This window comes from Protopterus annectens, chromosome 9.part0 (assembly GCF_019279795.1).
Source record: "Protopterus annectens isolate FY-2018-M chromosome 9.part0, PAN1.0, whole genome shotgun sequence".
NCBI classification, from domain to species: Eukaryota; Metazoa; Chordata; order Ceratodontiformes; family Protopteridae; genus Protopterus; species Protopterus annectens.
In genome coordinates, this window is record NC_056743.1 from 1752492635 (window position 1) to 1752516709 (window position 24075).

General features: G+C 45.3%; 1 protein-coding gene across 8 annotated transcripts in view; it reads right to left on the reverse strand.

Moving 5' to 3' along the window:
* DOCK6 (dedicator of cytokinesis 6) overlaps positions 1 to 24075 on the reverse strand; it is a 2991519-nt gene that overhangs the window by 1125248 nt on the left and 1842196 nt on the right. For all 8 annotated transcript variants that reach the window (XM_044084603.1, XM_044084600.1, XM_044084599.1 and 5 more), the window contains exon 21: positions 2126 to 2287. In XM_044084603.1, coding sequence (XP_043940538.1) covers positions 2126 to 2287 — 162 coding nt within the window. The remainder of the gene's footprint in view (positions 1 to 2125; positions 2288 to 24075) is intronic.

Consider the following 24075-nt stretch of genomic DNA (forward strand, 5'->3'; position numbering starts at 1 on the left):
CAGGACCTCGAAAGCCCCCCATCCCTGATCAGTGGATATCCCTGGATCCAAAGAAGCTGAAGGACCCCCCCTGGAACCAAGGACGATGGATGCAAGGCAGAGGTAGGAGCTGAACTCACCTGAGCCGAGGCACCGAGAGGCATAGTCAGATCTGGTAGCTGTCCGATCCAACTCACCCCCCAGAACCGACTGGAGAGTGTCGACTCCTAGACTCCTCCAGCTCTGATGGAGCCGAGGATGTCCAAGCTATGGATGGATCCGTGGAACCCGAGGTGGGTCTTGGATCCGACAGTTCCACTAATACAAACTCCGGTGCTTCTGACTCCAAAGCCAGAGCCTGGATCGGAGGAGGACATGGACTAGAGGAGATGGATGTCATAGGATCTGAAGCCCTAAGGGTTGGATCCAACAGTAATCTGGGCCAGTGCCAGTGTCTATAGCAATCTCTGTACTATCTGATCCATGTCATCATCTGAAAGACTCCTCGAAGACAGAGTTGAGGGGTGGAGGATTTTGCTTTTTGAAGTATAGGAGATGTCAAAATAGGAGATACTGGCTCCAAGGTCCGGGACCGGCTCCTTAGTTCGAACTCCATTGGCACTGAGCAAGAAGGGGTCAGAGCAGATGGGGCTTTGTCTGATCTGGTAGCTCTCGGATCTGAAGGGGATAATCTTGGTATTTGATATGCTGAATATAAAGTAGTAGATGGGGAAGATCTTTTAACAGATTTTCCTGACTTGTCAGATTTAGCAGAAATACATTTGTCTGATTTAGGTGAACCCGTACATTCTTCCAGTGCCTCTAAGAAGGGGGTTTTGAGAAGACCTTTTTGTATCAGCTTATTCTTCCTCTCCAGGTCGGCTCTATGATTAGATAAAGCACGACTCCTGGAGATGGACAGCCCCAAGACAATAAACACATAGGGTGTGTTTATTGCTAAGGGGCATTTTTTGCTACACTTTTTTTATTTTTTGAAACCCATTGGCCTAGACCTGACATTGTTATGGTCAAGAACAACAACAATCAAAAATCAATTTTTTTTTCTTTTCTTTTTTTATGCTGGACCCTCTAACTTAAACGGGTCAAGCTACTGACTAAAATACAATACACACACAAGGTAATAACAAAACTAAGCCCTCTAACTTAAACGGGGCCTGACAGAAGACACAGAATGGAGAAACACTTAGTCCTTTAACTTAAACGGACTGTACAATGATACTACACTAAAGGACAACTGTGAAAAAGAACAGGGACAAAAGGGATAAAGCCCTCTAACTAAAATGGGCTGCTTGATAGTTCTCTAATTTAAACGAACTATGACAGAACAGGACAAGTACAAAAGATCAGATGCCAGGAAGGGATACAGGGCCTAGTGGATAAACGACGGCCAAAGTCAGCAATAAAACAGCTCAACTCTAAAGTATGCAGTAATAAGAAAACACTCAGCTATATTAGCTAAAAATCTAGTTATCCACCAAAAAACTCTTGAGAGTTATAGCGAAAAATAAATCAAAAAAGGTTATACTTAGCCAGAGCTAGCAGATGAATGCTCGATCTGTTTAGTGGCAAATGAGATCTGGGGATGGTACTAGTGCATGCTGGGATAGGGATTTTAGCCACAAGCTGGCAGAGAGCCTTGAGCTTGTAAATAAGGCCGAGATGGATCCGAGGATCAGATCCGAACCCAACCTAGTAAGAATGAAGGCGAGATAGGACAACATCACATCAGATATTTTACAACACAGGTAAAAAGGATAAGCATTCAGGTGCACTTACTTCTGTTATTATTATAATGAATGAACAACACATAAGTAGCAGAAATATTTAATGTTTCAATACATTTACTTAATTTCTGTTAATAAGACAACCCATTATATACTGAAATGCATGTACGTTGGGGTGTCTTGTAACACTGACCTGATCAAGAAACTCAATTCACTTAAAATAAGGCAAATGGAGACTGTGAGATTCAAACACAAGTCTAAAGAGTACAGCAAGTTTGCATCTCATGGTTATAATTACTTTCTTAGAACACCAGTTAATAAAATTAAATGATGACAGAAAAGCAGAAAACAGCATCAAGAGACAGATAAGAAAAAAAGAGAAAAAATATGAAGAAACTTACTGTTCAGCATTCCTTGGTCCATATCTGGTAGATGGAAGACATAGTGGATGTATGAAGCTAGAAGATTATTGTGGCCATGCTGATCCTGGTTTCCTTCCAGGCTTTTGTGGATCTGGTTCACCATCAGTGCCATAGCTTCAAATACTGCCCGGCCTAGATTAACTGAGGCAAGGAGGAAAGCTAGTCAGAGTAAATCTATTTAAAAAAAAATCGTCAATGAGATTTTAACTGTTATCATGATAAAGCATAAGAACATTTCACAAAGAAACAGATATCTAAGGCTACATAAGAAAAATTACAGGTATATGAAGTGCACTGCATGCTAAAAATCAGACAAGTACTAGTCAGATTTCAAATTAGCTACTTCGTCAAGCACTATGTAGTCTGCTATCCAATTTGCATCTCCTTGCAGATAGTACAGCAAGCCCCACAAAGCTCTCATCTACTTCCTGTGTTGACTGCATTCTACAGTTAGTACAGAGCAGACAAGAGGGGTGTTCTAGGCAATGCCCTACATCTGCAATCTCACCAGCTACAGATGGACTTCAATGCTTAGAAGTGTTAACAGATGTGGAAGATGAACAATGAAGTCTGTAGAGGTGACCATGCTGTCATCCGAAACACACACACTACTTAAAAAGTCAGTTTGATCTTATCTTTATTGCCCCTACATAGAATGCTACATCAAGCAGGGTGGTTTAATAACTTATCACACAACTGACATAGCAGCTAAACAGCATCTTCCCCACTATACAAAGTTTCCTTTTCACACATATAAAAAGTCCTGGCTTCAGAGTTTAGCACGGTTAGCAAAGCCAGGGATATTAAATCTAGCACTTACAGAAATGTAAGCAAGTATCCTGACTTTCCTGCTGGTCTGCAGTTTCCACAAGGAAAGTTAAGCATTACAATTACAGTCCTTCATAACTCTCTACATAGGTATTGTGTGTGGCTGCAAACACTTCTGACACCTCACCCCTGTATTATATTTTTGAAGGTAAACAAAGGTCCAGCTACGAGTGATGTGAAAACTATTAAGGTAGTTGCTCATTCAACTACAACAGCTTCTTTAGGATACTTGAAGGACAGCTGCTGTCCTAGAAGACGTACATTGTGACCACATGCTTTATCTACCCCATGCCCAGCATGCTTGAGGGGCAAGGAAATGACTGGTGGAAGTAACAGATGCAGAGCAGGAAGGAAGCATTCTAATCTTTTTGGAGATTGCATTGTTTGTACTAGATTTTCTTCATATGATCATAGGAGGTTACTAGGCTATTGGCCCTGAGGCCCTTATAAACCTAGCCAAGCGTTTAGCCCATGTTTAGACAAGTCAGCACCCAAAGCCCCTGTCCAGCAGGGACACAGGTGGAATCTTAGGGGTGTATTTTCTGTTTCCCATCCAGTTGTCCAGGCTGCCCTTAAAAAGGGATAATGAGGTACTCTGCTTGACATGGAGAGGGAGTCCATTCGACAGATGAGGAGTCTATGGGACACAAATATGTTCTATTGATATCACAGACTAGGTTGAGGTCATGCGTACAGGTTGCTCGAATGGAGCTTGACTTGCAGACATGCAACAGTCCCATCCAGGTGGGGTCTGAGATTCCTTTATATGCCAAACAAAGGTCACCCTTGAGGAGTCTGGATGAAACTGAGTAGAGGGATAGGGCTTTTAGCCTGTCTGTGTAGAGTAGATGTTTGAGACCCTGGATTCTCCTGGTGAGGAACCTCTGTGGCCTTTCCAGCTGCTGCAAGTGCTTTGTGAGGTACATGCCGAAGGGGCCGTTGTACTCAATAATTGGCCTTATAAGGGAAGAATATGGATATTATGACCTCTTTGTCCCTGGATGAGATACCCTTACTTATGAGGTGGGCCATGTAGAAAACTTTCCGTACAACGGAAGCAACATGGTGGTCAAAAGTCAGGTTGCTATCAACCTGGGTGCCCAAATCTCTCACTAGTGATTGTGTACTTAGGACATTGTTACTAATGTAACAATATGTGGGGATGTCATTCTCCCCAAAGGGCATGATGATGCATATTTTGGTATTCAGCTTGAGGCCATGTTTCTGGCACCAGTCATTTGTTTGGGTGAGACCCTCTTGGTGGAATAGGGAGCCTAATGGTGTTTCAAGTTCATGCCTGAGTTCATGTAGGATGGAGCCAGGGATGTTAGCGGGTCCCATGGAGGCTGTATTTTTTACCTTTGAGAGGGGAGTAATGACCTGTTCCCCTATTGATAAGGGGTGGGGGCAGGTACTGGAGGAACTGATGACCGCACCCAGCTTGCAGTCATCTGCAAACTTGGTCAGCCATAGTCCGCTGGTTTTGGCCTGCACCACATGGAAGTATATCCTGAATAACAGAGGCCTCAAGACCGATTCCCTGGGGTACGCCATTTGTTATGGGTCGACTGCGTGAGGTGGCTTCCCCTATTTTGATTAGGTGGGTTCTATCAGTGAGCCAGTTTGCTACCCATCTGGTAACATATGGATTGATGCCTAGTTGAGAGAGTTTAGCTACTATGCCCGAGTGGGGAATAGTGTTGAAGGCTTTGGCCAGGTCAAGGTAGGCAGTGTGCACCATCTTCCCCTCGTCCATGGCTTTGCTGACTGTCTCAAAGAAGTCAACCAGATTTAACAGACAATGACCTCCCCCTGACAAAGCCAAACTGTGTGGGGTCGAGTGTTTGGAGGTTGCCAGTGTTTGTGTTAATGAGGTCCATGATAATCTGTTCCATGGCCTTGCAGATCAGGCTAGTTAGGCTGATGAGTCTATAATTTCCCGGATTGGTAGACGCTCCACCTTTGTGTAAAGGAAAGACAGTGGCTGTCCTCCACACAGCTGGGACAAAGCCAGTACTAAGGCTTTGTTGGAATAGGGTGCCTAATGGTGCTGCAAGCTCATGCCTGAGTTCATGAGGAATGCAGCCAGGGATGTTATCGGGTCCCATGGAGGCTGTATTTTTTTGCCTTTGAGAGGGCAGTGACGACCTGTTCCCTAGAGATAAGGGGTAGGGGGCAGGTACTGGGGATATCCTGATTTACTGATGGGGGTGACAAAGGGGAGAAGTTTTCATGAATCTGTCAGCCAGTAGATTGGATATATCTACAATATTTGTGTATGGGGTGTCCCTGACCACCAGTTCTGAACAGATCTGGGTACTACGTTTGAGATTTCAGACATATGTGAAGAAGGCCTTATAACTGTGTCTAGTAGATGTGACCAATTTGAACTCGAAGTTAGCTTTAGAGGACTTCACTAGTGCTCTTATTTGCTTGTTCAGGGTAAGGAGAGATTGCTTCCAATTGGGCACCTTCTCCTTCTTGGTCCTGGACAGTAATTATTTCCTTTTGTTATATAGTTTATTTATTGCAGATGTCCAGCATACGAGTTTACTCTTCCTTGCAGAGGATGATTTTGTCCTGTCAGGTATTCCTGATTCAATCCATCTATATAAATGCTCATACAGTACTTTGGTGTAGATTTGGACATTGGTGCCAGTTCCTACAGTGGGGGAGGGGGCAGCGAAGCCGTTTATACCGTCCCTCAGGAGATTGTAATCAGCTTTGGAGAAGTTTTTTTGTTTGACCCTAGCCAGACGGGGTTCATGGGAGATCGTGACATCAAAATTGACCTCTTTATGGTCAGATCTTATCAGGGAGGATGATACTGTAAGGGTGCTGCAGTGGTGACTTATGTGGGTTAATACCAAGTCCAAGATATTATCCCCTCTTATGAGTATCGACTAGCTGTTCCAAGGCATTTGCATTGATAAAAATCAAGGAATCTCTGGGCATCTGTGTTCTGGCATGAGTAGTTTTTCCAATCTATGGTTGGGTAATTAAAGTCACCCAGGATCAGGGTAAAGGGTTGAATCTTGATAGATTTGAAGAGGTCCAGATAGGTGGAGTGGGCATCTTGAGTCAAATTTGGGGGTCTGTAGCTAGCTACAATTTGAATAGGGGTCTTGTCAATGGCTAACTGCACCTGGAGTGTCTCCTATGCATCATACTGTTTGACCAGCCTGGAGGTGTGTTTGTCTTTAATATATATTGAAACTCCACCTCCTTTGGCTTTGCTGCCCACAGTTTGGGGTCTGAATGGGTGATAGGATGAGAAACCAGGTAAGGCTGGGGTGCTCTCCACAGCTTTGAACCAGGTTTCTGTGACTGCACAAATATCAGCATCTTCCAGGGTTAAGAATGCTTGCAATGAGTGGTTTTTCATGTTTAGACTCCTAGCATTAAGCAGCATGATCTTTAATTTGTGTTTTGTTGAAATGTTTATGTTGGTAGTATTGACCTCATGATATTTCCTAAAAAAGGCACTATGGGGGAGGCAAGGGCCTTTGCCAGAAGCCTGAAGGCCAAGTGAGACAGATGCAGGCCATCTCTAGCAAAGCATCATGGTCTGTCAATCATATCTTCCCAGGCTGTCTGGTACTGGATCCCCCTGGAATGACACCAGAAACTAAGCCAGTTGTTAAAATAAGAAGTTATGTACTCACCATAACGTTCCATCTGAGTAGGTATCTTCATTTGCCTGCAACCTTTGAGATACGGATCCGATCCGGCAACTTCTACCACAGCATAGATCTGAACTCCTAGCTCCTCCCTTTACCCATAATCCCCTGCCAACCCTGACTGACCTCAGATCAAGTTTGCCCGATATAACCATTGTTACTGTGTCCCGGAAGGGGCTTATCTAAGACAGATCCTATAGGTCAGGGGGAAGGAGGGGAGGATGGTTGCAGACAAATGAAGATACCTACTCAGATGGAACGTTATGGTGAGTACATAACTTCTTAATCTGAAGTAGGAACTTCATTTGTCAGCAACCTTTGGGACAGAGTCCCCAGCTACCTGAATCCTAGGTGGCCTTAATGGAAGAATATTCCGGAGCACTGCAGAGCCAAAGGACGCCCTACCTCTGGAGATAACATCCAGTTTGTAATGGCTGATAAAGGTATGAGATGAGGCCTAAGTGGCTGCGGAACAAATATCATCTAAGGGAACCCTATATTTAAAAGCCGCCGAAGTAGCGATGGCCCTAGTAGAATGAGCTCGGATTCCCTGAGGTGCAGGCCTTCCCGAACTCTGATACGCCAAGAAGATACAACTAGCTATCCACCATGACAGAGTAACTTTAGAAATTGACTTGTCTAAATTTGTTTTGGCAAAGGAGACAAACAACTGGTCAGATTGCCTATGACCAGCAGTTCGATGAATATAAAAGCGTAATTGTCTGTGCACATCCAAGGAATGCAGTTTGTACTCTCCTTTGTTCTGGTAATTGGGAAAGAACACGGGAAGATTAATAGATTGATTAATATTAGCTTCCGAAGATACCTTAGGCAGAAAGGACGGATTGGTCCTGAGGTAAACTCTATCCTGATGGAAGGCTAAGTACGGCGGTTTAACACAAAGAGCCTGCAGCTCAGAGACCCTTTTAGCTGAAGTAATGGCCACCAAGAAGGCCGTCTTCCAAGAGAGGTATTTAAGATCAACCGTAGCTGCCGGCTCGAAAGGGGGGCTTGTCAAGGCCTGAAGAACCAAAGATAAATCCCATGGGGGTACTACCTCCCTGACCGGGGGTCTGAGAAGGAAGGTACCCTTGAGGAAAGCTTTACAAAGCTTGGAAGTAATTAGAGGGCCCGATTCATGCCCTACATGATAATGCGAAATCGCTGCTAGTTGTACCTTGACTGTAGAGCAGCTAGCTCCTTGATGAAAAAGGGTAGTTAGAAAATCCAAAACCGACGTAAGAGGCACCGTGAAAGGATCTAAGTGATGGTGCTCCACCCAAATGGAGAAACGTTTTGACTTACTTCGATAGACCTTTCTGGTGGAAGGTTTATGTGCTGCTACTAGGATGGCTTTGACTGGTGAGGAGATTCCGGGAGTCCTTATCAGGAGTGGAACTGGAGCAACCAAGCAGTCAGCTTGAGGTTGACCAGGTTGGGGGTCGGAAGACCCAGAGGGTGAGTAATGAGATCCGGAAGGGGATCCAAAATCCAGGGTGGATGAATCAGATGAGACCACAGGTACGGGAACCATGTTTGACGAGGCCAGAATGGGGCAATGAGGATCATTTTGCTCCCCAGCCGACTGGCTTTCTGTAAGAATTTTAGCATCATGGGCAATGGAGGGTAAGCGTAAAGGAGACCGGGAGGCCAAGCATGTACTAGAGCGTCTCTCGGGGACTCCCCCTGAGGGGGGATTAGAACGAAGTAACTGTTGCATTTGGTATTTGAAGGAGAGGCAAAAAGATCGCAACAGGGTTGCCCCCATTGGGCAAATATTTGTTTCGCTACTAGAGGATTGAGAGACCATTCGTACGGGGTCAGATTCGAATGACTGAGCCTGTCTGCTAGGATGTTGGACCGTCCCGGAATGTGCGTTGCAATAAGAAAGCGGTTGGTGGATATCGCCCATTCCCACACTCTCATGGCCTCGCGACAAAGAGGATAAGACCTGGTTCCCCCCGTTTGTTGATGTACCAGACAACAGACATGTTTGTCCATTTGTACTGCAATCATCCCAATCGGAAGAAGGTTGTGAAGTGCCTGCAACGTCAAAAGCACCGCCCTCATCTCTAGGACATTGATATGCAAGGAGGTCTCTGTGTCGTTCCACGTACCTTGGACCGTTCTGCCTGAATAGTGCCCCCCCACCCACCCACCCCAGGCGAGAGGCGTCGGTGGTCACTGTGGCGACGGGGGAAGGCATCGAGAATGGTCGTCCCATGTGGAGACTCGGGGACTGGAGCCACCACATGAGCGAACCTCTGCAAGCCCTGCTTAGGGGAATAGGATGGGACAGGGGGTTGCGAGACAGGGACCATTGTACCTGGAGGGTCCACTGCAGGACCCTCATATTTAGACGGGCTAGGGGCAGCAGAGGAATAGCTGCCGCCATGGACCCTAGAGCCCTCAGGATCAATTCCACCGGCAGAGCAGGAAGTCGGAGAATGGCCTGGACATGCAACCTCAGGTTCTGAAGCCGATCGGGAGTCAGGAAGGCAAGCATTATTCTGGAATCCAATCTCGCCCCTATGAAATCTATTACCTGTGTAAGGATAGTCAACCCTAGACGTGGAGCAAGATTGAGGAAATAATCCCTGCCTGAACAGAGCAGATGCCTTGTTGGGGTGATGAGGAGCCAGTCGTCGAGGTACGGAAAGACCTGAATTCCCTGAAGCTTCAGGTGGGCCGCTATAACCACCAAGACTTTGGTGAACACCCTGGGGGATGAGTTGAGACCAAAGGGAAGGGCCCTGAACTGAAAGTGACTGGCTCCCAGCCGGAAGCGGAGGAACCTCCTGGAGCGTCTGTCCACCAGAATGTGGTAGTACGCATCGTTGAGGTCTATCGAGCACATCCAGTCGTTCTCCCATAATAGGGGGAGAATAGATTGTAGAGTGACCATTCAGAACTTTTCTTTGGGTACTGCCAGGTTCAAGAGAGAAAGATCGAGAATGGATCTGAAGTCCCCAGTCTTTTTTGGCACCAGAAAGAACCTGGAGTAAAATCCCGATCCAAACTGATCTGGGGGGATGGGTTGGATGGCTCTTTTTTGCAAAAGCTGCTGAATTTCTGTAGCAGCCGCCTCCCCGTGATTGGGTGGTACGTCGGGGAGGCTTCTGGTTTTGGGGGTTACAATAAAGGGAATTAGGTAGCCTCTGGATATGATACGAAGCACCCAGCGATCTGTTGTTATGGACTCCCACATTGCTAGGTGCTTCGAAAGATGCCCCCCCGACTGCCTCCAGAGTGGAGCAGCCGGGCAACCCCTCAGGGGTTCTGCGTGGGCCTCTCAGAGAAAGGTTCTCTGGACCCAAAATTTCTGGGACCCCCCTCTGCCTCTTGGGCGATGTCCTCCCTGTCCTCCTCTGCCACGAGAGGACTGGTAGTCCGGAGCAGACTGGGACTGATGCGATTTTCGGAACCACATCTTCTTCTGACCCTTTTGGTTCTTGGAAAAGGACCTCTGGGGAGCAGAGAAGCAGACTCCGACGGCAGACAATGTCTTCCCGTCTTTATCACTCTGGACTAAAGTGTCGCGAACGGTTTTGCCAAACAGTGCAGAACCATCAAAAGGGGCATTCGCGAATGACGCCTTAAAGGGTTCCGAGAAGTCACAATGTCGGAGCCAGGCTTGGCGTCTAATTACCAGGCCGGCTCCACCAGCTCTAGCGGCTCCTTCAGTGGCGTGAGACAAGAGCTGCATAGAGGTGTTGGAAACTGAACGTAGAGTAGACATTCAGGAGGAGTACAGCTGCTTGTCCCCTTCCGACATGGACTCTGGGGGGGATGCAGCGTATTCTTTTATTAGATCTCGCTGCATCCGGATGACGTGTGCCATATAGTTCAGCGCCCTCATGGAGAAGGTTGCTGAACTAAAGACCCGCTTCCCAAGGTGGTCCATCGCTCGAGACTCCTTACTCGGCGGGTGGACCACAGAGCTCTCCTGAGCCAACTCTCTCTTGGTGGCCGCCGCCACTAACATGGCATCCACGGAGGGACCTCTGCTCCAGTGGGTTCTTTCAGCAGGGGGACTCAGGATTCTATCCGGGCGCTTGGGGACTGGCTCTACAGTGTCCAGGTCCACCAGGGGGTTGGGGGGAGGGGACACCCAAGAGGTAGATGGCCCTGCTTCGAACACCTCTAGGAATACGGACTCATCGGAGGAAGCCTTGGGGGCAGACCACCCTCCCCTAATCCTGAGCATTTCCATGATGTCTCCAAAGGAGACATCCTCGGGGGGTGACCTTGGGGAGCCTTCCCCTTCATCTAAGTCCGTATCTTCCATAAGGGACTCGGGGGAGTCCACGTGCCTCCTCTTACACTTGGCTTTGTGAGGGACCTCCTCGGGGGGGCTGTCCGAGGAAGACTTACCAGCAATATCACGTTCCAAAGGAACACCCAGAGACGCTGAAGCAGGCTGCCCCAAAGGTCGGGTGATGGGAGCCCGGACCAGCTGAGAGGGAGTGCAGGGGGGAGCCGAAGCCAGGACCGGAGGTCCGGATGCACTCAACAGTGCCCTCTCCACCACCGCAAAAGCCGAGGGGGAGCCACTCACGATAGGCTCCGAGAGTCGACTCACACTCTGATCCGAAGCGGAGACCGGATCCGGGGCCGAGACCCTCGGATCCAAAGGACCCATGTGCTCCGACCGGGACGGAGCCGAAGTCACACAAAGTCCCTCGGATCCGAAGCTCAACCCACGGCTCCGAGAGGTCGGATCCGACAAACTCGAGGGACCAGTCGGAGCCGAAGTAACCAGTACTATCGGCTCCAACCCACCCCCGGATCAGACGCGGCTCGGCTCCGAATGCTCTGAACCCGGGAAGCGGGACGGAGAAGGAACGATTGGGGCAAAAAATGGGGTCGAGCTCCCCCCCGGAAGGGGGGGTAGGCAAGAGCACTCCCATCTACTGCTGGGCCTGGATGAACCTCCTCATCATCCGGTCCATGTCTGCATCTGACATACTGAAGGTGGACCTCAACGAGGCTACTGAGGCAGACCTAGAGTGTTGCCTCGATGACCCCGATGGGGACCGGGTCCCCTCCTCCCCGGGTCCCGGTGAAAAACAAGGGGACCGGAGCGAGGAGGAGGTGATCCAGAAGCTCTGGATGGAGAAGCCCGCTTGGCGGGCGGGGCTGAGGAAGAGTCCTCGGCCCGCCGCTTATGGTGTTTCTCCTTCTGTTTGTTTTTTCCGGCCTCCCTCTCCTCCGGAGCCGAAACGGGAGGTTGAGTCCCGACCGGAGGGAGGGAGACAGGGGTGGCTACCACCGAGGGCTGGGTAGCGGCCACAGAAGTACCGGAGGCCGGAGCCGAGTCCGGGGGCAAAAGGCCCGCCAGGATCAGCTTCGACCTCTGGTCCTTAAGTGCCCTGGGGTTGAACGCTGCGCAAATCGCGCATCCTGAAGAGAGGTGTTCAACCCCAAGGCACCTAACACACCGGGTGTGGCCATCTGCCGGTGAAAGCTTATGGCCACACTCGGTGCATTTTGAAAAGATGGCTTTAGGGGCCTCTGACATAGTGCACAGAAAACACACTCACTAGGCCCCTACACACACCACAAACACACACTACGAACCAGCGAGGGCAGGGAGGAAAATTTAAACACAAAAGATATAAAAATAGGGAACCTGAACACTCGTACACACTCACACAAGAGAAAGGAAGAAAAAAAGCAAAGTTTTTCTCACAAAGTTCACTCAACTATCAGGAGCTCGAAATCCAGCTTGTAGCTTGAAGCGCGGCAAACTAGATCTGAGGTCAGTCAGGGTTGGCAGGGGATTATGGGTAAAGGGAGGAGCTTGGAGCTCGGATCTATGCTGTGGTAGAAGTTGCCGGCTCGGATCCGAGATCGGATCCGTATCCCAAAGGTTGCTGACAAATGAAGTTCCTACTTCAGATTCAATCATTTTCTGTTTGTATTGAGACATCATTCTGGGTGATGGTAGCATGCTGCTTAAGGCTAGGGACATACCTGCCTGAGACACATATTCAGTGAGTTCAATTATGTCTCTCTTCATATAGTTCAGGGAGGTATGCCTCAAGTCATTCACACCAACATGGACTATTAGAGTCATAACAGTACCTGTTGTTGAAAGACTTGAGTGCGTGTGTGATATGGCAGATTCTTGTACCTGACAAACAACTAACCGTGACTTTCCCCTTATCCAGCCTGGTGAGAGGCACATCTGTGTGTCTCACAATGGAGTCTCCTATGACTAATTTGTTGGGTTTATGGTTATGCCTTAGTGGTTGCGAGACATTGGTGTGTGGACTATGCATGGCATGTGGTGTGGAGGGTTGTGGAGTTTTCATGCGTTTTTGCCTCTGAGGTCTGCTTTGTTTGGGTTTGTTTTTGTTGAGGACCTTTGCATATGTGGGTGTGTGTTGTGTAGTTGTGGGTGGTGTTTGAGGTGTAGTGATTGTGTTGACAACCTTCTCAGTGCCAGATATACTGGCTTGTGAGGGAGTAGCTTCTTTATGTAATTGCATCTCTCACAAATTGGGTTCCTAGGTGGTAGTAGTAGATGGTTGTCCATGTACATGAGGCAGTTGCTACACTGTCTCAGGATGCCCATATCAACCAGGCTGGGAGGAGAAATCGTAGGAAACTGTCCATCCATATTTGTCAGAATCTGAGGAAGAGAGACCAGAGAAAGTTAAGGAGTAGGCCTAAAGCCCAAGTGCTTAAACCGAAAGCAAGAGGCTTAGAATAACACTTAAAATTTAAACAAACTCAAAACAGCAGTAATAAATGCAGCAGAGAAGATGCAATTGAACACTTTAGAGAACAAGTAGTAGAAAAACCAAGATGGAGTAACAGAGTTGGAGGAGGAAACACAAATACTTATGAAGTTTGTAAACTACATCATTTTTTTGTTTTTGTCATACTATTTAGCTTTCTTTCTGTTAGACATCAATTTGGCAAGTGCCATGCTATTGTTGTACATGTCCACTATGGCTCATGTATTCTAGAAGCTTTTCTAATCATTCTACTTTTTTATTAATCCAAAAATTCTAACTGTATAAAAAAATTGACAGTTTTCATACATTACTTGTGATTAAGTGAATCCTAACCTAATTAAACATACATGTAGGTAAAATGCAGCTTTGTGCATGATGTAACATCAGTTATTCTTTTTCCAATGTTCTGTAATTGTCCAGTGCCAGTCATTAACTCAAAAAAAACATTACTTGGTACTTGACAGAATTGACAGCTGACAATTTTGAACGGCATTTTAATGTGACCGGAGTAGTTTCTGTGTATTCACTAGTCATTTTATTCATCAGCGCTCTCAGATCAAAAATATCAAAAGTTGTGTACAAAAGTTACATTAAATTTCTGCATCTCATAATAACTTGCCGAACTCTTTGCCAACACCCAAGACAGACCAATGTCATGCCCTATAATTCTGGACAAAATGATTATAATAAATTAAAGAAACATTAGGGTCAGCAAAACTATTCTACTATGATAATTAGATACCGATGATTAGAAAATAAACATGCATATTGTTCTGCTGGATTATTACATAGACATTTGTAGAAATCTAACATATCAAGATACTTGAATTTTCATTATTATTAAACTTCATGACCAGGATTCAGAAACAGGCCAGATCACAAGCGACAAGACTGCAGCAAAAATGGCCTGTTACCATGGTTAAGGAAACCAGCAATACAGAGACACATTAGCTGCAATGAGGAAAGACCCGATTATCATCTAATATGAACGTTTGAATCACACTGATTACTGAGCAGCTGGTAGGCTCTTTTCTGCTGTCCATATAGTAATCATCACTGGTGACTGATGCATAGTGTTAGTGCTGGCATCCCGCTCATTCCTCCCCTCAACAGACATCCAAACACACAGACACACACGGACACACTGCCATACATCTTACCTGTCTCTGATTTCAAAGCACATCCCAAATGTTGCCTCTTATTTTTCCCCATGTCTCATAAATCACAAGTGTTTACAGCCTGTCAATGTCAGACATTAAGAGATTCATTCTTCTTACTGTTAAAAAATATGCACTGTGATGTAAGACCTGTTGCTCTATTAACTCTTTCAATGGATTAGATTAACTTAGAATGACTTCTTGGTGTTATCCAGCATCCCTTCCCAGCTTTATCCAGAAGTCTTGAGCATGCCCACCATACATCACAGACCATTACAATCAGTCAATGCAATACTTTACAGTTTCATACATTTTGTTACACGCTTCAAAACCTGAATTCTAGTAACTTTTTTAATGGATTGGTAATACTGAAGTGCGGCCCTCATGTCTAGTGCTCCCTGTGCCAGTATGGCAGGAATTGCTCATTGGTCAGGGCAAATTTAAAGGTATGGCAGCCACCACCCGCCCCTACAAAAATAAACAGATTCATCCAAACTCTCTGTTTCTCTCTCTCACACACACACACACACACACACACACACACACACACACCAATCACAAATACACCCTAACCCAAGTGCAATCATAGACAGACTTACCAATACACAACACGCACACCTACACCCCTACATCAATTACAAATACACCCTAACCCAACTGCAATCATAGACTTACCAATACACAACAGACAGACAGACAGACAGACACACACACACACACACACACACACACACACACACACACACACACACACACACACACACACAAAAACACACACACAAAAACACACACACAAAAACACACACACAAAAACACACACACACACACACACACACACACACACACACACACACACCATTCCCCTAATAGAACTACCCAGGCAGACAGACACACACACACACCTGATACCACTCATACAGTACAGCTGTGTAAGAACTTACCACAGGAATAGATGTCCTACTTTTCACTGTTGCAATATTCCTTATGAAAGGGATATCCTGCCAAAGATAGCTGTGTGCCTTGGCCAGCATACCAAAGTCTTACTCCCTTCCAAACACCAATGTCAGATGTATGTCCTATGTCCAGGACATAAAGTACAGTTTTGTACCTACCATAAATGTAGATGTTCGAGTGTATTCACTGCTGCAGTCATTACACGGGTTATCCTGCCATCAGGTGGTCCCGCAGTTGGCCAGAGTTCCAAAGTATTGGTCCGGCGTCGGTTGCTGTCGCTTCTTCCCTTACGTCAGTGCGCCAGGGGTATATAAGATGCAGCCGACGCCATTTTCTTCAGTTTTTCTTGCCCCAGATGTCAGGTGCCCCCAAATACATAAAAAATGAAAACAATACCTTCAGTTACAAGCAAATACACCACATAGGTTGTATATGGTAGAAAGGTATAGATAGGTCCCTGCTAAGAAAGTGGGGATGGAGGGAGGGTAACCTGGACTGCAGCAGTGAATACACAAACATCTACATTTATGATAGGTACGAAACTGTACTATGTTCGTGTTTCACTGCTGCAGTCATTACACTTGGGTTGAATCCCAAAGCTGAGGTTGGGTGGCTGGGTCTATAAAGGATTCGGGGTGGCTATGAGGCCCTGCAGCACTGCAGTGGCAAAGCCAGCTCTGGATTTTGAGTAAAGAGGCAAGTGGTAATGCTTGGTAAAGGTGTGCACTGAACTCCAAGATGCAGCTTCCAAAATATCCTTGGTAGGTACTCCTCTAAGGTAGGCAGTTGAAGTGGCTGTTGCCCTGGTGGAATGTGGCCTAATGTTGCTAGGTACAGTTTTTCCATGCTGTGTGTAGCAGAAACGGATACAGTGTCCTATCCACTTTGAAATGGTCTGCTTTGAAATAGCCTTTCCCTGTGATCCTGCAGCATATGCAACAAACAACTGCTCAGTTTTCCTGAAAGCTTTTGTTTTGTCCAAGTAGAAGCGTAACTGCCTGTGTATGTCCAATGAGTGCAGAAGTCTCTCCCCTTTAATCTGGGGATTTGGATAAAAAGTTGGCAAGTGAATAGTTTGTTTAAGACCCACACTGGATACCACCTTTGGCATAAATGTAGGGTTTGTTCTTAAAGAAACCCTGTCCTGATGAAAAATGATGAAAGGTTCCACTGCTATTAGTGCCTGTAACTGAGACTCTTCGTGCTGAGGTTATTGCTAGAAGCAGAGCAGTTTTCCATGATGCATATTTTAATTCTGCTGTATTGGCTGGCTCAAAAGGAGGTAAAGTTAGTTTTTCCAAGACAAAGTTGAGGTCCCAAGTTGGTGCTCTACAGGGCGGTCTTATGTTTTTAGCCCCTCTGAGGTACTGTTTTAATAATGGATGAGAGAAAATAGGAGGATCTGTGTTGTAATGAGCTGAGATGGCAGAGGCGTGGATCTTAATGGATGAAAAGGATAGGCCTTTGTGCAGCATCTCAGTTAAGTATTGCAATATCTGAGGAATATTTGGAACAAGAGGGTCAAAGCTTTGAGCCTGGTTCCAGGCACAGAATCTCTTCCACTTTTCTGAATAGGATTTCCTGGTGCTGGGCCTCCTGGCCTCCAAAATAACATCCATAACCGCTTTAGAGAAAGGTGTTGGTTGCTTGGCTAAGTAATCTGCCATGCAGCCAGGTTTAAGGTTTTGAGCTGGCTGTGCAGGATCTGATTGTTTTGTTGAGTCAGAAGTTGAAGAAATTGAAGTAAAATCCATGCTGGGCCTTGAGCCAAGTTCTTTAAGATTGGGTACCAGTGCTGGCGTGGCCAGTCTGGGGCAATCAGGATCATTTCTGGCCTTTCTTGTCTGGCTTTTAGGAGTACCTTTGAAAGGAGAGGCAGTGGTGGGAAGGCATAAACTTTTAGGGTTTTCCAGCTGAACGAGAGAACATCCACTTTCCATGCTTGTGAATGGTAAGTCCTTGTGCAGAATTTCTGTAGTTGGCAGTTCAGAGGGGAGGCAAAAAGATCTATGTCTGGGCACCCCCATTTTTGTGTTATCATGCTGAATACTTGTGGATTTAATTTCCACTCGTGAGGATCCATGATGTTTCTGCTTAAATCGTCTGCCAGAGTATTTTTCTTTCCTGGCAGGAATTGTGCTTGCAGATGAACTTGATAGGTCAGTGCTGTGTTCCACAAAGTCATGGCTTGTCTGCAGAGGGGATAAGAATGGGTGCCCCCTTGCTTGTTTATGTACCACATAACTGTGGTGTTGTCCGTTTTTAGTAATAGTTGTCCTGGATACAGAAGGTCCTTGAAAGCTGTTAGGGCATTTTGTACAGCTAGCATCTCTTTTTGATTGATGTGAAGATGCATTTGGTCTGCGGACCACTTGCCCTGAATACATTTTCCTGCCATGTGTGCTCCCCAGGCATAATCCAAAGCATCTGTTATTAGTGTCTGCCTGGCTGTGGGTAAAGTGAAAGGCTGTCCCTTGTTGTTGTGACATGCCTGTGCCCACCATCGAAACTCCTGTTGTAGGCAGGGAATAAGTGGTATTACTGTTTCCAAACTGTGACAGTGTTGAGTCCAAACACTTTTTAGGTACCACTGTAATTTCCTCATATGCAGTCTGGCATATGGTATTAGTAGTATGCAGGACGCCATGAACCCCAAGGCCTGCAGAATTTTTCTTGCAGGGAGTTGGGTTTTTGTTGCCATCAATTGAAAGTACTGAGTCAGTTGTCTTTGTTTGTCTGGCGTGAGATAAGCCATCTGGGCCGCTGTATTTAAGCTGGCACCCAGGAATATTATCTCTTGTGAGGGCACTAGTTTTGACTTTTTTTCGTTTATTGTGTACCCTAGGCAAATTAGCAATCTTTTTACAAATGCCAGATGCTTTAGAAGAATGTCCTTGCTCTCTGGTTGAATAAGGCAGTCGTCCATGTAGGGATATATTTGAATTCCTTTTTGTCTGCAAAATGCAATTACTGGTGCCAGGCATTTTGTGAAGACTCTGGGTGCAGTAGATAAGTCAAAGGGCAGTGCAGAGAATTGGTAATGCATTGTGCCAGCTATGAATCTAAGGTATCTTCTGCAATTATGTCTGATTGGGACATGCAGGTATGCCTCTTTGAGGTCCAAGGTAACAAGCCAAGCCTTCTGGCCCAGCATGGGAATTAGTTGCTGTAGTGTCAACATTTTGAATTTCGGAACATCCAGGTAAGTATTTAACGTAGATAGGTCCAGTATGGGTCTCCACGCTTTGTCCTTTATGGGGACCAAGAAAAGTCTTGAGTAAAATCCTTGTCCTTGTAGCCTCCTGCCAAACCCAAAGCATGTCATCAGAAAATTGGTGTCAAAAAGAAATCAAAACCTTATCACCCAAAAAGGCAAATGTAGGGTGAGCAGATGAGGGTGAATGACAGAGCTATTGTCCTGCGTTAGGACATTCATCCTGTGAAATAACTTGTGGCGATTCCCCCGGGTCAGATGAAACAGAAGGGGGAACCAATGCTGTCTGGCCAAAAGGGAGTCACCAACAAGGCTTTGGGTCCGTCTCATATGATCTTGTGTAATACCTTGGGCAACAGAGGAAGGTGATAAGGATACAGAAACACCTGTTTAAAATAAAAGACATGGAATCCACTTTACAAGCCAAAGGAATCAGCAACCTGGAACAGAACCTGGGAAGTTGCCTTTACAGAGGGGAGGCAACAGATCTGCTTGAGAAGTACTCCACTGATGGATAATGACCAGGAAGGCCTCATTCCTCATTATGACGTATCCATTCATGAGGATCTGCCCTGGACCTGCTCAGGTTGTCTGTCACTAGACTGTGCTCTGATGGAATGTAAACCACCTGAAGGATGGTGGATAGCAAACTCTCAAACAAAAAGAGACAGTTTGCAAAGAAGGTAAAGCTTTGTGCTCTGATGGAATGTAAACCACCTGAAGGATGGTGGATAGCAAACTCCCAAACAAAAAGTGGCAGTTTGAAAAGAAGGCAAAGCTTTGGGCCCCCTTTTCCTTATTTATGCACCACATGACATTGGTGTCTGTGTAAATCTGGACATGACCTGACGCCCAGAGAGAATGCAGAGCTTGAAAAGCCAAAAGCAGAGCCATCATCTCTTTGATGTTGATGTGGTCCTCCACTTGGGGAGATCACACTCCTTGGACCTGATGTGCTGGAAGAAGTGCCTTAACCCATGTCTTAAGCATCGGTATACAGCTCCTGAGTAGGAGAAGGAACTTGAAAGGGTAAGGCCTGGATTCAGAGAAATCTGATGAATCCACAAGAGAAATTCTTGACAGAGACAAGGCATGCCAGGAATGGGAAATTCCAGAGGATGACTATATTGAAGCCAAACTGACTTTAGACACAACTTAAGCTTTCACGTGGAACCTAGCAAAAGGAACCATAGAAATGGTTGAAGTCATATACCCAAGAGCCCATAGAAACCTTCTTGCAGACACCACCTGAAAAGGGAGAGAGACTAGAAGAAACCTGCCAAGAAGGTAATCTTGGAAGGAGAAAGAAAAGCTCTCATAGGCAGGGTCCACATCTGTGAATGGGTCAGAAATTTTTTTTGAGATTGAGGGTGAACCCCATACTTCAGAATCTTGACTTTGCCAGGATTCTACTTTGAAGAACCTGCTGCTGCTGGGAAGGAGCTTGAATGAGAAGGTCGTCCAGATAGGGAAAATCTGGATACTTTGGACTTTGCATTGTTATAACTGGAGCCAGACATTTAGTAAAGACTCTTGGAGCTGTAAAAAGACCAAAAGGCAAATTAGAGAAGTGATAATGTGAGGAAGAAACGAGAATGAAAACATTTCTTGAATAGAGGCTGAATCGGAATGTTAAGACAAGCATCCCTCAGGTCCAGAGAGACCAGGTACGCCTGAGGAAGAAAAGGAAAGAAGGGCAGGACAGACATTTCAAAAGAGGGACTCTTAAAATAATGTTGAGAAAGCAGAGATCTGGAATGAGCCTCCCAAAGCCCTCCTCTCCTAGGAACCAGAAACACCCTGGAATAAAAGCCTGTGCCTCTCTGGGAGGGAGGAACTGGCTAAATAGTTCCTTGCTCTAAAAGGCCCAAAGAAAATGATGAAGTTGGGAATATGGTGGCCGAGAAGTACTTGAAAAGGGGGGGAAGGGAATTCTAAACCAAGGAGTACCCTTTTGTAGTACAGAAAGAAACCAGGAATCTGTGACAATCTGCTATCAGATGGGACAAGACAGAGTTAACCATAGGGAAAGAAAATCTGGTCGAGGGGCAGAAAAGGATGAATGTCAAACACAGGCAGATTTGTCAGGAAAGAGGGCTTCTGAACTCTATAATCCTGCACAGGTTTATCAGGTAACACACTTTTTGAAGCTCTCTTGCTGCTTAGGAGAAGCTTATACTACCTACTCACAGATGACCACTTAGAATAACAACTCCTTTGAAACTTAAGGATAGGGGAAATAAAAATCTGTTTGAGGTCCAGCATAACTTCCCCTTTATCCAGTATGTTTATGGCTCTGAAAGCCAAGGTATACATTTTTCCCATACCTGTCCACAGCCCTGCCGTCTTTGTCAGAACTAGAGAGAAATTTAGAAGAAGACAGAAATTTGGAAGGTTTATCAGTAGAGAGAGAAATGACTGAGGAAGGATTCTTATACAATAAATGTTGAGCCTTGCCAGGCACATTGCAAAACCTCTTTTGGAATTCAGACATTTGAGAACTTCCCACTGAAAGTGCTCCATCCTTTTCAGAATCCATCCATTCACAACCTCTTTTTCCCATTTAGGGCTGGGGTGTCATTTCAATAGTGACAATCATCTACAGCCAAAGTTTACACTGCTGGGTGGTTAGCCTTGCTGTGGTAGGTCTTACACACACACATACATGCACGCACACACACGCAAACACACACACTCACACCTATGCCCAGTTTAGAGTGTTCAGTCCACTTACTGCATGTCTAAAACAAGTCAGGAACATATTTGAGAAGAATATGTAGGCAACTCTTCCCCAGAATCCATCTCCACATCATCATCATAAAAACAGTCAGATTCCCTAAGCCTGTTAGAGGGAATAGAAGAAAAAGGCACAATAGAAGGAACCGATAACCCTTTGAGAAACTTTAAGGCCATATCAGCCTAAAAAGACCTCAAGTGAAATCCTGACACTTTTTAAGGGGATCCTTGGCCACATGCGCTACTTGCTTGGACTTCTGCTTTTTCTTAGCAGAAACCTCAGCCCTTACAAGCATAGGTGGTTCAGAGCCCTGCTTGACTTCAGTGAGGTAACCAACAATCTCTTCCTTAAGTATCTGGGGAATCCCCCCAAGCCCTTCTGATCTAACCAGCTGTGGCTCCCCTTCTCATCTTTAACAGATATATGCTCAGCCTCAGTGGACGTGCGAGAAAACAACCCAGTGTTGGCCTCCAACAACGTCACGACAGAGGGAGCTGGAATAGGAACAGGATGGTCCTCGGGTTCTTTATCCAGCACAGGATGGACAGAAGTCTCTAAACATTATCTTTTTAGATGTCTTTTTAAGAGGCAGCTGAATGTCTGGGTGGGCAGATTCAAATGCCATAGTTCCCTCAGACAGAAACTTCAGATATTGTTTTTTAAGGAAACAGAAAGGGAAGACAACTGGGTACGAAAGGTTTTGGGTACAAAAGTCTGACAAACAGCACACTGAGGGTGGTCATGGTCTGCAATTAGGCAGAAAAAGCCTCTTTGTGTCAGAATCTGCCTCCCACACTCACATTTCTCCTTCTGGATGACATGTAAAATGCTAACCCTACAAAAAGAAACAGAGAAAGAAAGAAAAAGTCCCCAACAGGCTACTTTTCTGCTGTAGGCTCAGTAGCTAAAGAATGAGCAGTTTCACAGACCGAGTTCATAAAGGTAGTATTCAGACTGGTCACAAAGTTGTTCCAAGGATTAGGCGTTTCTATGTCACTTATGCACCCTATGTTTTGGAAGGACATATGTTTTGGAAGTACGTCTGACATATGGTGCTTGGAAGGGCCCAACACTTTGGTATGCTGGCTGGACATAATGGATATCCTTGGTATGATATCCTTTTCATAAGGAATACTGCAACAGTGATAAGGGAGGGCATCTCTAAATACAATCTCACACACACACACACCCTCCAGCAGTACCTATCCACTACAACTCCTGGCACTTATGTCTAAGTTGATCTCATCTATAAAAAGTAATAGGTAAACACATACTTTTGGTCATATTGATTACTGTACCTAGCAGTAAGGACTTATGCCAGGAAGTGGTTCAATGAACACTTGGCTGTATAAATCATTTACTGCAGGTATTCCCAGCTGAAGAGCACATACCTAATTATCATATGCCACTCCATCAAAATGCTTCATTACCATTTGTGGTATGCCAAAGAGCCCACAACGGTAATGCACCTCTTCGAGGTAAGCATCATATTTTGTGCATGCAAGAATACTTAAATTTTTTTGTTCGTTTGTTTTCTGTCAAACATTTAGATCCATGTTGTCTACCACGCTGCTTTTAATGGGTCCTGATACCAAGAATCAGGGTTATATTGTAAAAACTGATACAAATCAGTATATATTTTTTTTTTAATAAAACTGATGATCAGTTAAGTTGGGCTTGTACAATTATCAACCTAGGCCAAGATGAAGAATTAAAATACCACCAGAATAAAAAAAACAGCAAAAACAGCAGCAAGAATAAATGGAGATCAGCATTCAGACTAATAAGTCCTAATGTGCTGTAATGCTTTAGTTTACCATTTGTCAACATCACTGCTACTTAAGCTATTAACACCAATGCGGGCAAAAAAATAGGAATGTTGTGAGGGATGCTAGTTCAGCAATGCAGAAAACCTTGCAGCTGGAATGTGACGTGTGGTAAAAGGGGTGAAATGTTTAGTAAGGAAGAAGCTGCAGAATGGCAAAAATCATGACTGTGTCGACAGGTGAAATTAACTATAAAAATGAACAATCACAGATAAACACCATATCTTAAAATGGATGTCAGCAGGAATGTAATTCATCTATGAAAATAAAACTGCAAGCCATGCTTCGAGTTTGAAAAGAAAGGACATGAAAATTCTGGGGTGACCCCCCCAGCATTACCTCTGAGAATGACAGTTTTAGAAAAAAAAGGAACACTTAGTTTGGTAAACAGAGTCTTCATATTTCTCTGTCAAACATTTATTTGTCAAACTGCTGACTTGAAATTTGTGCATTCATAGTATGGTACTTTAGTGAAAAAAGGAAACATTCTTCTAACTGACTGCACATTCCCAGAAAGTGAGAGGTAGTGCTACTCATGTTTTGAGGTTATAAGATGAACCTTTAAGGTTTGGAGCCTAGTGACATTACACTGAGTACAGTGATTAGCATTAGGGACACATTCACAGCTGTTCTCATTTTCTAGGCAAGAAAATGAGACGCTGTAGGCTGAGCAGTAGGAGTACAGACAATTAACAGTAGTGGTAGTATTCAGTCACGTCTACATAATGGGAACTACTGGAGTACAGACAATTAACAGTAGTGGTAGTATTCAGTCACGTCTACATAA